Source organism: Schistocerca piceifrons, chromosome 1 (genome assembly GCF_021461385.2).
Source record: "Schistocerca piceifrons isolate TAMUIC-IGC-003096 chromosome 1, iqSchPice1.1, whole genome shotgun sequence".
In the NCBI taxonomy this organism is placed as follows: Eukaryota; Metazoa; Arthropoda; class Insecta; order Orthoptera; family Acrididae; genus Schistocerca; species Schistocerca piceifrons.
Window position 1 is genome coordinate 823229012 of NC_060138.1, and position 13455 is coordinate 823242466.

A 13455-nucleotide genomic window follows, 5' to 3' on the forward strand; every position below is an offset into this window, starting at 1 on the left:
TCGTTGCCAGTGATGGCCGTATGTTGGTTAAAAGTAGGCTAGTTGAGGGCCTGCAATCAACCTAGCTACGTGCTACACACATCGGACCTACACCAGGTCTGGGGTGCGATCTCGTATGACAGCACGAGCATTCTCGTCACTATCCCGCGCACCCTGACTGCCAATTTGTACGTCAATCTGGTGATTCGAAATGTTGTATTGCCATTCATGAACAGCATTCCAGGGAGCTTTTTCCAATAGGATAATGGAACCCACATGCTCTGCAGAGTGTCGACATGTTACCTTGGCCTGCCCAATCGCCGGCTCCGTCTCCAATCGAACACATAAGGGACATCATAGGATGACAACATCAATGTCATCCACAAACAGCATTAAACGTCCCTGAATTGATCAAGTGTAACAAGCATCGAACTCCATCCCACCAACTGACATGCGGCACGTGTACAACACAATGCATGCACTTTGCATGCTTGCATTCAACATTCTGGCGGTTACTCTCATTATTAATGTACCGGCATTTCACATTTGCTTACACTTACCTGTGATCTTGCAATGATATTCACGCAAATATGTCTACAAATTTATTCCCGAAATTCCATAACTCTGTATTAATAAATTTTTGGTGGTGCGATTTTTTCCCCAGCAGTGTATTTGCAGCCCTCTGTCGCTGGTGGTCTCTGAATTGTAGCCTGTAACATGGCGGCGTGTGATGTAACTAAGTCGGTACATGGGAAACAGCGGGCTGTAATAGAATTTGAATTCTAAGATGTCTCTGCTTCTGCATGACAAAGCCTGACCACACTAGAGCACTCCACCGTCTGCAACAATCCGACGTCTTGGGTTGACTGTCGTCAATCATTCTGCACACAGTCCCGACTTGGCCCTATCCGATATTCATTTCTTTCCAAAACTTAATACGATCTTCTACGCTAGCCGAATGGAACCCATACCTTGCCCTCCAACATAGCCTGACGTCTCTCCTCTGAATATTTCTGTCTAAGATCAACTCGAAAGTGTACACCACCCGTCGATACTATTGAGGAACTGTAGCAGCGAATGATGCATGTCACGATTTACTAGGCGATCCGAGGGTGTTTGACAGAATTCGTAACAAACTGCGGCGATAGCTGCAGTATTGAGTTGAAATGTGAGGGCGAGACAGGGGCAAGTTCGAAACAGGTATGAACGATAAATGAAAAGCGTTGAAGCAGTACGGTGCTTCTGTTTTAAGTCGCCAGTGGCTGAAATTTGCGAGCAATTACATGCGGACTTAATCGAAGAGTTTACATTTCTACTAACTATAGGAGTATTTCATACTGAAGTCAGTGGCGACTGCTAACAATACATTCCCAAGTATCTCGACAACGGCTCGTAAGGGCACCGGCGTTTAGTGAACGTTTTTGCTTCAACTATCGAATATTTTCTCCATTAATTATGATGCACCATGTCGTTACTCGACGAAAATCTTTGATATTATAATCAATACGCTATACAGGATGTTTGAAGATGAATATACGAGCTTCAAGGCTTTATAGAATATATTACATTCAACTTAGTTATAAATAATACGTCAAATGAAAGCGCAATTCAAACAGCTTTTCTTGCAAGTGTTCAGTGTGAGCACCCATCTTCACATATCAAGTCGATAATAGCTGAGTTGTTCCCAAACCTTGATCAGTGTGTCTGGAGTAATTGTTGCAACAATGCTGTTGGTAAAGACGCGTAGATCAGCTGGTAGCGGAGGCACACACATCTGATACTTCATGAATCGCCGAAGGTAAAAATTGCCAAAGGTAAATATCGCGTATGAACGTGGAGATCACAATCCGCTTGCGGCCATCGCAGCGGTCTGGTACAACGTTATTCAGCCATTCGCATTATGCCAGCGAGGCAGTTGTTCATAAGAAACGGAGACAAGTCCAGCCAGACACGACGGATTGCGGCAGGAGTCCCGCAGGGCTCAGTTTTGGGTCCTGTCCTCTATACCATATACACGAATGACATCCCTAGGCAGTTGCGTGGAGAGATTGCTCTCTATGAGGGCGACACCGCAATATACAGAAGCAGCCGCAGCCGCCGCCTCCTCATACACTGCCACCGCCAGTAACATCTCGACAAAATAAACCAGTGGTGCAACAGTTGGAAAATTAAAATCAATCCTGCAAAGTGCCAAGCGATCTATTTCACCCCTAAGATCAAACTTCCGGATCGCCAACTCACAACTGACGGCCGAGAGCTAACCTGGAGAAACTCCATCATTTACCTGGGGGCTCGAAATAGATCACCGCTTAACATGGAACAGGCACATCACTACTGCTGAAACAAGGGCTGCGCCCTCTTCTGTAAGCTATATCCACTCCTGAAAGGTGATAGTATAACCATCCAATGCAAACTACTACTCTGGCGCCAGCTCACACTTCAAGACGTCCTATATGGCTCGGAAGTATGGTCTATGGCGTCAGACAACACTTTCCCGACTGCAACGTCTCCAGAATAAAGTTTTCCGTGTCATCCCTGGCACGGGCAGATACGTCCCTAAGACACGCACACACACACACACACACACACACACACACACACACGAAACGACCTAGGCCAACCCACCTTCTACACACTTATTCAGCAAAAATATACGAAATTTTACGAAACTTCACAAACTTCGCCCCACTTTCTCATACAAAATTTAGGAAACTAAATTTTGTATGAGAAAGTGGGGGCGAAGTTTGTGTAGTTTCGTAACCCCAATCCCTCATTGAGATCCATCTTCCTGGGAACTGAAGTTCTGTGTTTGAGCTTCTTCCAATTGAGGCAAGAACAAGAAACACCGGTTACAGTTGCTTCACCGAAAAAGTAGGCCCCATAAACATTTCGCTGGTATGGCACAAGAATCATTTAATTTAAGGCAGTCTCTATGGAACATTACCATCCCATACGTGTTTGCTGACACCCCCCCCCCCCCCCTCCAGCTGCGCACAGTGTGCGTGCGTGTGCGTGCGCGTGCGTGCGCGCGCGCAGAGGAGGGGGGAGGGTTGAGGTGCATATATTTATATATTTCCACTTAGCTGAAATGTCAATTCATCACTGAAGACGACAGGATCCACAGGATCCAGAAAATCTTCATAGTCGTGCAGCAACAATTAGTTTTCAAAGTAGGCGTTAGAGCTTGTAACAGCTTCAAACGATAAGAAAAAAGTTGTAAGCGTATTCTTAAAATACGTAAGCAGATACTACTACAATCGCTAATTCACCACTAATTTCTTTGAAGACTCTCACTCGTTCAAGATGTTCTTGAATCACTTTTCGTCGTTTCATTTTCTTCCTTTGGCTTACAGTTATACCAACAAAATTTTGAATTGTTGTTTCATTTGATGTACATCATTATTTATAATTTTAAGTTGAGTGTAACAAATGTTACAACAACTATTAACTCTGATATTCAGTTTGAAGCACGTTCATCCAGTGTAAGCGACCCATATTCTCCTCAATTTACGGTATTATGATTTCCTAATTCATAATTTGTTATTTGTTGACAATCACTTCTTTATGGAAGAATCATAACCGGCTTCAGCCACATTGGTCATCTTGAGCGTCATTTAGTTAACAAATGTTCACGCGTTGTCAAACTCAAACATTTGTTCACTAAATGTCGCTCTTAGTACATGAAGACGGCCAATGTGGCTGACACCGGTTATGATCGTTTCGTAAAAAAGTGATCGTGTCAAAAAATGAACAAAAATTATAAACTAGGAAATCACTGTCTCCTGAAACGGAATGTTGATTTTTTTCAGTTTCATAATTTGTTATTTCGTGGGGGTGGGGGGTGGGGGAGGGGTGCAGTGTACAATTTCAGTCCATTGTTTTGTTGAAGATTTCATTTCGCTTTCACTCTGAGCCACCGCCATGCTTCAGATTCCTGGAAGGGCAGCTCTTCTTCCACGGAACCATTACGGCATCCGTCGTTAGCAGCTGACCCCCGATAAGACCGCGTGACCTCGCAGCTCTTTTGACCTGCGTAATAACAGCGCCCTGCACCGCGTACCCTACGAAAAAGCACCGGCGAATAGCGCGCGCACGCTCGACTGAGTAAAAACTCCGAACGTGAGAGTTGCCCGCGCGGGGGAGCAGGGGGTACCGCGGCCGTAATTACGGACGGGCTAATTTTACGACGTGATAATCGCTGATGTACTTCTAAACGCTTTATAACGTCGCCGCCGTCTTTTTTCCGGTTTTTATTCCCGGCGGACAGTCACCCTTATTAGGCTGCCACGAGCGAGGGCAGAGCCGACGCACGAGGGCCTCTATATCGCTTGTTGACCTTGGCCGCCGAGGCTACCCCCTTTTTATAGGTCCCCTCTGCGCCGCCGCATGAAGTTCCAATCGCGGCCAATGGGAAGCCGACAGCGCCGGCACCTCGGCAAACGTTTGCCTTATTGATGGAGCGCCGGGCCGCTTCGTCGCAACAAACGGCGCCTTGTCCCAGGCCACGGCCGCACTAGCTGCTATCCTCCGGTCGTTTTTCCTTTTTTTGGCCCTCGTCACGATACGATGACGCACGATATTAAGGTGTCGATAAATTCTTAGCGAGTGACTTAAGACGGCGCTTTGATTTCTAATTATGCTGGCATACTTTGGTTTCACGGCTACAATTGCCGCTCAAGGTGCTGCAATATTTATTCTAGTGAAGGTGCTGCAATATTTATTCTAGCAGAGCAGACTACGCCACTAGTACATTGGCGTCCAGAAAGTAACGACCAAATTAAGTTTCGCATTGTGTGTGACTACCAAGTAACTTATTTATTTATTGTTCAACTAATTCAATCCATACAATATGTAGCCTCTTTAAGTTATTAAATACATTTTAAGAGGTTTTTCCATGCATCTCTGTTCGCTGCTGTCTTCTGCCAGTTGAAGCCCGCAACTTTCCTAAGTTCCTTATCCCAGCGATCAGATGGTCTCCCTGGTGGTCTTCGTTTTTCTCTGCAACTCTAAAACTTATTTTGTCTATCTTCCATCCTTCGTTCTTGCAATATGTACTGCGCACTCCCATTTTAGAGTCTTAACCCGTTCTATAATATCTTTTACTCCTGTTATTGCACGAATGTCTTCAAAAAAATGGCTCTGAGCACTATGGGACTTAACATCTGAGGCCATCAGTCCCCTAGAACTTAGAACTACTTAAACCTAACTAACCTAAGGACATCAATCACTCACACACACACACACACACACACACACACACACACACACACACACACACACACACACACACACACACACACACGCCCGAGGCAGGATTCGAACCTGCGGCCGTAGCGGTCGTGCGGTTCCAGACTGAAGTGCCTAGAACCGCTCGGCTACACCAGCCGGCCGAATGTCTTCACTTTTCTGCCGATCTTTCTTAGTGAGACCTAACATTGACCTTTCCATAGCTCTCTGAGCAGTTTTAAGTTTCCTTTTGAAATATTCATTTAAAGTCCAAGTTTCATACCCATACGTTAAAACCGGGAGCACACACCGATAAAAAACTGTCTCCTTTAAGTCGACTGGTATGTTAGATTTGAAAACTGTTGCATTCCTTCCGTAAGCCCTCCAACCCACTTTAATTCGACGAAAAATTTCAAGTTTCAAATCCCCTTCTGTGTCAATTAATTGCCCCAGATAAACGTATTCTGTAACATTATTTAGGATTTTGCTGTTCAATGTTACTTGTCCTGCAGCTACCCACTTATTATGCCTAACCGTAGTTTTAGAGTGATTTATTGTAAGTCCTACTTCCTGACGACGATATGTTAAGTCTTTTATAGACGACTGCATTTCCATCTTACTGTTAGCTAGGACCACTATATCGTCAGCAAATCTCAGGTTGATGAGCGTTTTACCATTTATCCTTATTCCTCTGTTGTTCCAAACAATTTTGGACATAGCCATCTCAAGAACTGCTATAAATAACTTCGGGGATATAGGATCGCCCTGCTTTACTCCTTTGCCAATGGGGAAATTCGCACTTGTTTTTTCCCCATGTTGATAGATGCTACAGACGTGTCATAGATGTTGCACAATATGTTTATATATTTTGTTCCTACACCTTGCTCAGCCAGTGCTTGTATGACTGCAGTGTGGGTGACAGAATCAAAGGCTTTTTCGAAGTCAATGAAGGCTATGCATAGTGGCATTTCGTACTCATTGGCTCGACTAATTACCTCATGCAGTGTGTTTATATGGTCAATTGTACGGAAACCACTGCGAAATCCAGCTTGTTCTATGGGCTGTGCAGTCCCCACTACCATTTTAATGCGACTTATCAGGACTTTAGGGAACACTTTATATATAACAGAAAGTAAGCTAATGGGGCGGTAGCTCTTCACATCGTGAATACTTCCCTTCTTATGTAAGTAACTTAGCCATACACAGGAAGAACTGCTACGGTAAAGCACAAGCGGCAACTGAAAAGAAATTCGCAATGAGACGCACGGAAATAACACTTTTATTCAAAGACGATAATTACGCTGGAGTCACCGCAATTCATGGTGATCCCTAGACATTACTGAAGGCGGGACATGGTTTTTAATAGGATGTGTAATCACCGCGGACGGTAATGGCTCCTCGCAACGCGCTCCGTTGCTGGGCACAAGCTTGTTAAGGAGTTCTTGTGGTAGCGCGTCCTATTCCTCCATGAGCGTCACTGACGAATGCTGGACGATCGTTGGTGCATGTGGATGCGCTCAATCAAGTTCAAGTCGGGAGAACGTGAAGGCCAGTCCAGTCACCGAACATTCTCTCATTCCAAGTGCTCCTTCAAATGCGGTGTTCGATTCGGTCGCTCATTGTCGCCCATAAAAATAGTGAAGGCCGAATGCAGCATTGGAAAGACGCACATAGGAAAAGGGTACAGAGTCACAATAACGTGTACAGCGAGTGTAACGTGTCCAACGATTTGGGAGTCAGTGCGTCCATGCAACATCGCCCCTCCACGCACCGTAACATCTGGACCACCAGAACGATCACGACTGACAATGATGGACTTATCCTCATATGGAGAGAGGTGGAAGCACGTAATGCACCAGGAACTTTGTCGAACGTGATTGGTTTGGTGGTCCATGTATTACAGCTGCGAGGAGGCGTGATGTGCGAGTGTACTGACCTCCACATCTTTACACACGGTACACTCACCAATCAACGCTATTGTGACACTGTACTCCTTCACTGCGTGCTTCTTTTCAGAAGTGCATTCAGCCCTGTCTTCACTTTTATGGGTGAAAATGCGCGATCGCATCGAAGAACGTAGATGGAGGAACTCTTGGAACCAGACGATATTCGGCGAATGCGCTAGCCTTCCCGTTTCCCTGACTATTATCTCACTGAGCGCATCCACATACACCAATGACCATCGAGCAGTTGTCAACCAACCTGTCAGATGAATGGAACGCCCTAGCACAACAACTCCTTACCAAGCGAGTGGCCAGCAAGCGAGCACGTTAGAGCATGTGCTGCCCTTGTGGTGATCACGAACCCTGTTAAGAACCACGTTCCGTCTTCTGGGAAGTTCAGGGCACCATCACAAATTCCGGTTACTTCAAAGTGATTATTGTCTTTGGATAAAAGTCGCATTTCTTTGGTACGTCGTTTAAGAGAAGCAAAACAGGTTAGCTTGCTGTCGATATCGCGGTCATTACATAGCAACACAATGTCAACTGAAGACGACCGGGAGAAACAATATAAACGAATTATTGTAGTGCTATTCTGGACTTACTTAATAAAACTGTCCGCCCCCGGTAGCTGAATTGTCAGCGTGATGGATTGTCAATCCCCTGGTCCCGGGTTCGATTCCCGGCTGGGTCGGGGGATTTTCTCCGCCCAGGGACTGGGTGTTGTGCTGTCATCATCATCCTATCATCCTCATCGACTGCAGGTCGCCGAAGTGGTGTCAAATTGAAAGACTGGCGACCGGTCTGCCCGGCGCGGGGCCCTAGCCACACGATTAAATTAAATTAAAAAATTTAATGAAACTACTGAGGACTTTTACTGAATCTCCTTCCTCGATAATACACACTAAGGTGAAAAAGAGAAACGACGCACCACGAAGGAACTATCCGAATGGCACAGAAATCTGTAGATGTTATGCACAGAGAAAAAAAAATACAATTTCGGAAAAATTGGATGATTTATTCAAGAGAAGGAGCTTCACAAATTGAGCAAGTAAATAATGTGTTGGTCCACCTCTGGCTCTTATGCAAGCAACTATTCGCTTTGTCATTGATTGATAGAATGTTGGAGCTACTCTTGACGATATCTTGCCAACATCTGTCCAGCTGGTGCATTAGATCGGGGAACAAAACGGGGCGAAAAGTATCGTCGACGTGTCACTGTGCTGTAAGAGTGCCGCAGATGACAACCAAAGGTGTCCTGCTATGAAATTAAATGGCATCCCAGACCATCAGTCCTTGTCGTCTAGCCGAATGGCGAGTGACAGTCAGGTTGGTATCCCAATGCTGTCTCGGGCGTCTCTAGACACCTCTTCGCTGGTCATCGGGGCTGAGTTCGATGCGGGACTCATCACCGAAGACAATTCTACTCCAGTCAATGAGGTTCAAGACCTAAGACCTAAGACTTGTCTGGAGACGCCCCAAACACCGATGGGATACCAACCTGACTGTTCCCCGCCATACGGCCGAACGAAGAGGAGTGATGACCTGGGTTGCCATTTTATTTCATAGTAGGATCTCTTTGGTTTGTCACCTTCGGCACCCTTACAGCACAGCGGTCCGACGACGACATTCTACGCCCCATTTTGTTAGTGATCATGGCAAGCCTTAGTGGGCTTACATATCAGCAATATGATGCCCACCCGCACACAGAGGGTGTTTCTACTGCTTTCTTCGCACTTGCCAAATCCTACCTTGGCCAACAAGGTCGTCGGATCTCTCTCCAGTTGAAAACGTCTGTAGCAGTATGGGCAGGGCCTTCCATCCAAGATAGGAATTTTGACCATCTAACGCACCAATTGGCCAGATGTTGATGAGACATCCCTCAGGACAGCATCCAACGTGCTACCAATCACTGGTAAGCCAAATAATTGCTTGCATAAAGGGCAGAGGTGGAACAGGTCGTTACTGGTTTGCTGAATATGTGAAGCTCTTTCTCTTGAATGTACCATCCAATTTTTCTGATATGGCAATCATATTTTTGTGTCCACACACATAACATCTATCGATTTCCATCCCATTCAGATACTCCTTCGTGGCGCGTTGTTTTTTCCTTCCTTAAAGTGTACAAATACTATGTATTCGTTACATTTAACCTCTTATTGATAAGAGTCCACATCCCCCGTTGGCGTTTTCCCCTTTACACCAAATGCAGCACTTTCTGACACCATGATTCCCTTCTGACTCCCTTTTTTTCCTGATATGGCAGGATGCTGTTCTTCATTTCATACCAACTTGCGCTAATTTTAACGACCTTTAAACAAACTCCGCTTGCGCAAACTGTGTCGCCTGCTGTGTTATTCTCTGCAACAGCACATCATATAGTTTTGTTTGGATGGCCATTTTCCGCACCTGCTACGAAATCAATTTTATACCTTTCTCCGCTTTCGGTTTTTTCCCATTTTTTTGATGGCTCGCGCAAGACCGAAGGTCTTTTAATCATGATTTGAAGTTTTCAATACTTAGTTTACACTATTTCTGTTCTGACACACAGATCAAAATTTCTGTAATACTGTTCCGGGGTTGTACTTTGAATACACAGAGCCCCTCTATATAGGGCACTACTGGACTATAGGGGAAACACACAACTCCCGGGCCAATTTTAAAGAATACCGTACCTCAGTAGAGTCGAGTTTGGTGGGGGAGGTATTCTGTAGATACGCTCGTTCTCCACGCCGAGCCAGTAAGCGTGATTGTGCGTCCCGCTGTCCAGTGTCTTGAGCCTGCAGTAACGAGCGACTACGGTGACGCTGCAGATGCGGCAGTGGGCAGCTTAGCATAATGGCCTTCCGCACTGAAATGCGGATGTCATTTCACATTCAAGAGAAATAAAAGTTCACCCTCACGATGGCTCTTCTTGTTGTCGAGTTACCTCGTTGAAGAAAATGATTGTCGCAGCGCAACTTGTATTTCGTCGGCCTTCACAGACAAGGGATCTAAGAAATTATGTGACAAAAGAAGAGGAATAAAAGTGACGTAAGTTCCAACAATGAAGGATGTAGCACACCGGGCTTCGGAACAACACAAATGAAATGTGACAGTTTTTTTCGTAGTAGTTTTGCTCTTAGTTCAGAACAACTGCACGGAGTTACTCCCTCAGCGATGACGTGGCGCCGCCACTATCGCGGAACAGCAACTGCAAATTTAGTTGACAAGATTCTTTGTGTGACGAACATTAGCGATAAAAACACAGCTACTTAAGGTAAAATGAGCACACGATAAACTAACACATTCGACTGTGACAGCACCTTTCAGTTATCTCGCTGTCTTACATCGAGGATGTTTTAACATTTGGTGGTTTGACAATTTTCTTTGCATCGTTTTTAAGTCATCAGTCTTCTGACTGGTTTGTTGCGGCCCGCCACGAATCTCTCTCCTGTGCCAACCATTTCATCTCAGAACAGCAATTGCAATCTACATCCTCATTTATTTGCTTGCTGTATTCCAGTCTCGGTCTTCCTGTTCAGTTGTTATCCTCTACAGCTACCAGTAGTAAGTACCATGAAGGTTATTCCCTGATGTCTTAACAGATGTATTATCATCCAGTCCCTCTTTGTCAGTGTTTTTCACCTAGTCCTTTCCTCGCCGCTTCTGCGGTGAACCACCTCATTGCTTACCTTATAGTACCAGCTAATTTTCAACGTTATTCTGTAGCACCGCATCCCAAATGCTTCGATGCTCTTCTATTCCGGTTTTCCGACAGACCATGTTTCACTACCATACAATGCTGTGCTCCACAAGTACGCCTCAGAGATTTTTTTGCTCAAATTAAGGCTTATGTTTCATACTAGCAGCCTTCTCTTGACCACGAGTGCCCTGTTTGCCAGTCCTAGTCTGCTTTTTATGTTCTTGCTTCGTCCCGTCTTTCCCTATAGCTTACGCCTATTTTTCCCATTAATTTCAAACATCTTGCACCATTTTACAATGTCGCATTTAGCTGAATACCGCGGTGTTCCATTGAAATGGACAAGGCTGATTTCCATCCGTATTCTTACCCATTTTCAGTTGAGTCTCGTCTATCGTGATGTCGACAGGACGCGTATGTTATCCCTCCTTTCAAGCCAAGTCATCATTTGTTTATCATTTGCATATTAAACGGCAGTCTCTTATTCAAAGATGATTTCACGTGCAATCTCCACTGGCAAGTCTTCAGTCTTCCGTCAATTCCTTACATTACTAAAAGCGAATACCGGGATGGTTCCTTCGAAGAGGCACGGCCAACTTCCTTCACCAGTCCGAGCTTGTGGTCTGTCGCTAAAAAACTCGCTGTCAGTACGATATTAAACGATAGTCTTACTTCCGTCCCTTATGGCTTCTGTTTCCTGTTTGTGGAACTTTCACAGCTGCCCTAAAACATCAATTTTAACAACAGTGAACAGGCACACAGACACTCCATAGCAACTTAGTACGAGCCCGTGCTGAAGCTGGGTATTACGTGGCTAATAATCCTGTCCATTTGTCGTTACGTCGCCCTCTCCTTATGATTTGGAGTAATGTGCGATTTTCGCTCACATCCGTCGCTGGAGCACGCAAAAATGCATGTACGACATATTATGCTCGTGTAACGCACCATCTGCCGTGAAATATTCCAGCTGTATTTAACAGCGTTGTGACCACACGCATCACAAACGCCCCACGGAACCAGCTTAGGAGTATTCGTATTGCGCCTTTATCTTCATAAACCGTGTCACTGGTGCGTGGAAATGTGCCTGATACTTTAATTGTAACAGCCATAAAATTATCAATGAGGCAATATCCTTCAGTTAATAGATTTACTCGCATCTCTTACTTCATGTTTTCATTACAATTTATGACACTATCTTCGTGCAGCAAAATAATCTGCAATGTGGAATACCGTCTTTTTTAAGTTAATGATTCCATTTCCCTCAGGAAAGTTACGTTGTATGTTTGGCGGAGAATGAAACCCAGTGCCACCCCCAGAGCCTTTTTTCGGAAACATTTTGGGAAAACTCTGAATCAATTTCACAATTTTACTTAGAAATAACAGTCTAGATCAAACAAATCACGTGTATTTGTGACCAGATTGCACTCCAAAGTTGCGTGTCACTCGCTGACAGCATCTGGAGACTTCTGAAGTTCCTGCTCCGCCAATCCGTCTCCACACATCAAATTTGGAATGCTGTCTGAAGATGGTTCGCCTTTGGACTGAAACCAGTCACTAATAAACGGAATTTGTTTTATCTGTGTATTTTTCTAAACAGAACATAGCCTTTTCCTCTTGCGTAGCATCAAGCGGTCCATGTGTCACCACAAACTGAGCTTTATAAATTATTTTCGTTGCATACTGCATGTGGATTTGGGATCCAACCGAAGACGCTGTTGTGTTCGGGAATTTTATACCACTATTTGTCCTTCCCGTTCCGGACAAAAATTCTGAATACTTATTTCTTAAATTACCAGAATACCCACTGGTTATATCTAGATCGTGGTTCTTCGCACTAACGTGCCTTAGCGATCTCTGCCATGGTAGCAGGTAGTTACAGCTACAAGACTACGTCAGAATACGGAAAGAGAAGAAACTCCTCCATAAAAGGTCTTTCCCATTATCGTCTGTGAGAAGTAACGCTAATTATTCCTAGGCATTATAAAAAACAATCTAAGACACAAAAAACTCACCTGTTATGCGAAGAGGAACAGTTCGTGTTGATCATGTGACCATCTGCAAAGAAAAGGAAAAAAATGAGTGTTAGAGAGCAGCTTTTAGTAATCATTCGTGACAAGACATTAAGAAAGCAAAGGTGAGCCCTGGCGGCAGAGCGTAAATAGGATGGGGCGGCCGCTTCCTCGCCCTTCTTCCGGCGGAGTGACAGGGCGCTCGCCGCACCTGCCGCACTCAGACTTCCGGAGCCGCGTCCTCGCCGCTCTTTTGTTTCCCCGCCAGAGCTGCAATTACCTTACAATGGCAGCTTCCTGCCAGCTTACGTCACCAGGTCTCGCTCCGAACACAGCCCGCACAAGCTCCCCAAGCAATGAGGCGGGAGGACCTCAGAAAGGGCGCGACCGGCATGCCGACCTTCACACCGCCCCGTGTCACAGTCGCCAACTGCTGTGTCGCTAACAACAGGAAGTATTCTCTTTGATCCTAGGTCTATTTTTACACATATAAAAACCTCTCTCATTGCAAAGAGCTCAATACCACAGCCTACGAGACTAGCAGAACAGTGGAGTCCCATTCACATGCCGGCGATGGCGAGGTCATTAGAGAAGGAACGCAACCTAGGAATGGAACAGG

At 45.2% G+C, this 13455-nt stretch overlaps 1 protein-coding gene across 1 annotated transcript in view; it reads right to left on the reverse strand.

Annotated features, from left to right (window-relative positions):
• The window catches only part of LOC124714428 (fringe glycosyltransferase), a 636964-nt gene that overhangs the window by 353683 nt on the left and 269826 nt on the right, over window positions 1-13455 (reverse strand). Inside the window, exon 4 of the mRNA XM_047243020.1 lies at window positions 12840-12882. Coding sequence (XP_047098976.1) covers window positions 12840-12882 — 43 coding nt within the window. The remainder of the gene's footprint in view (window positions 1-12839; window positions 12883-13455) is intronic.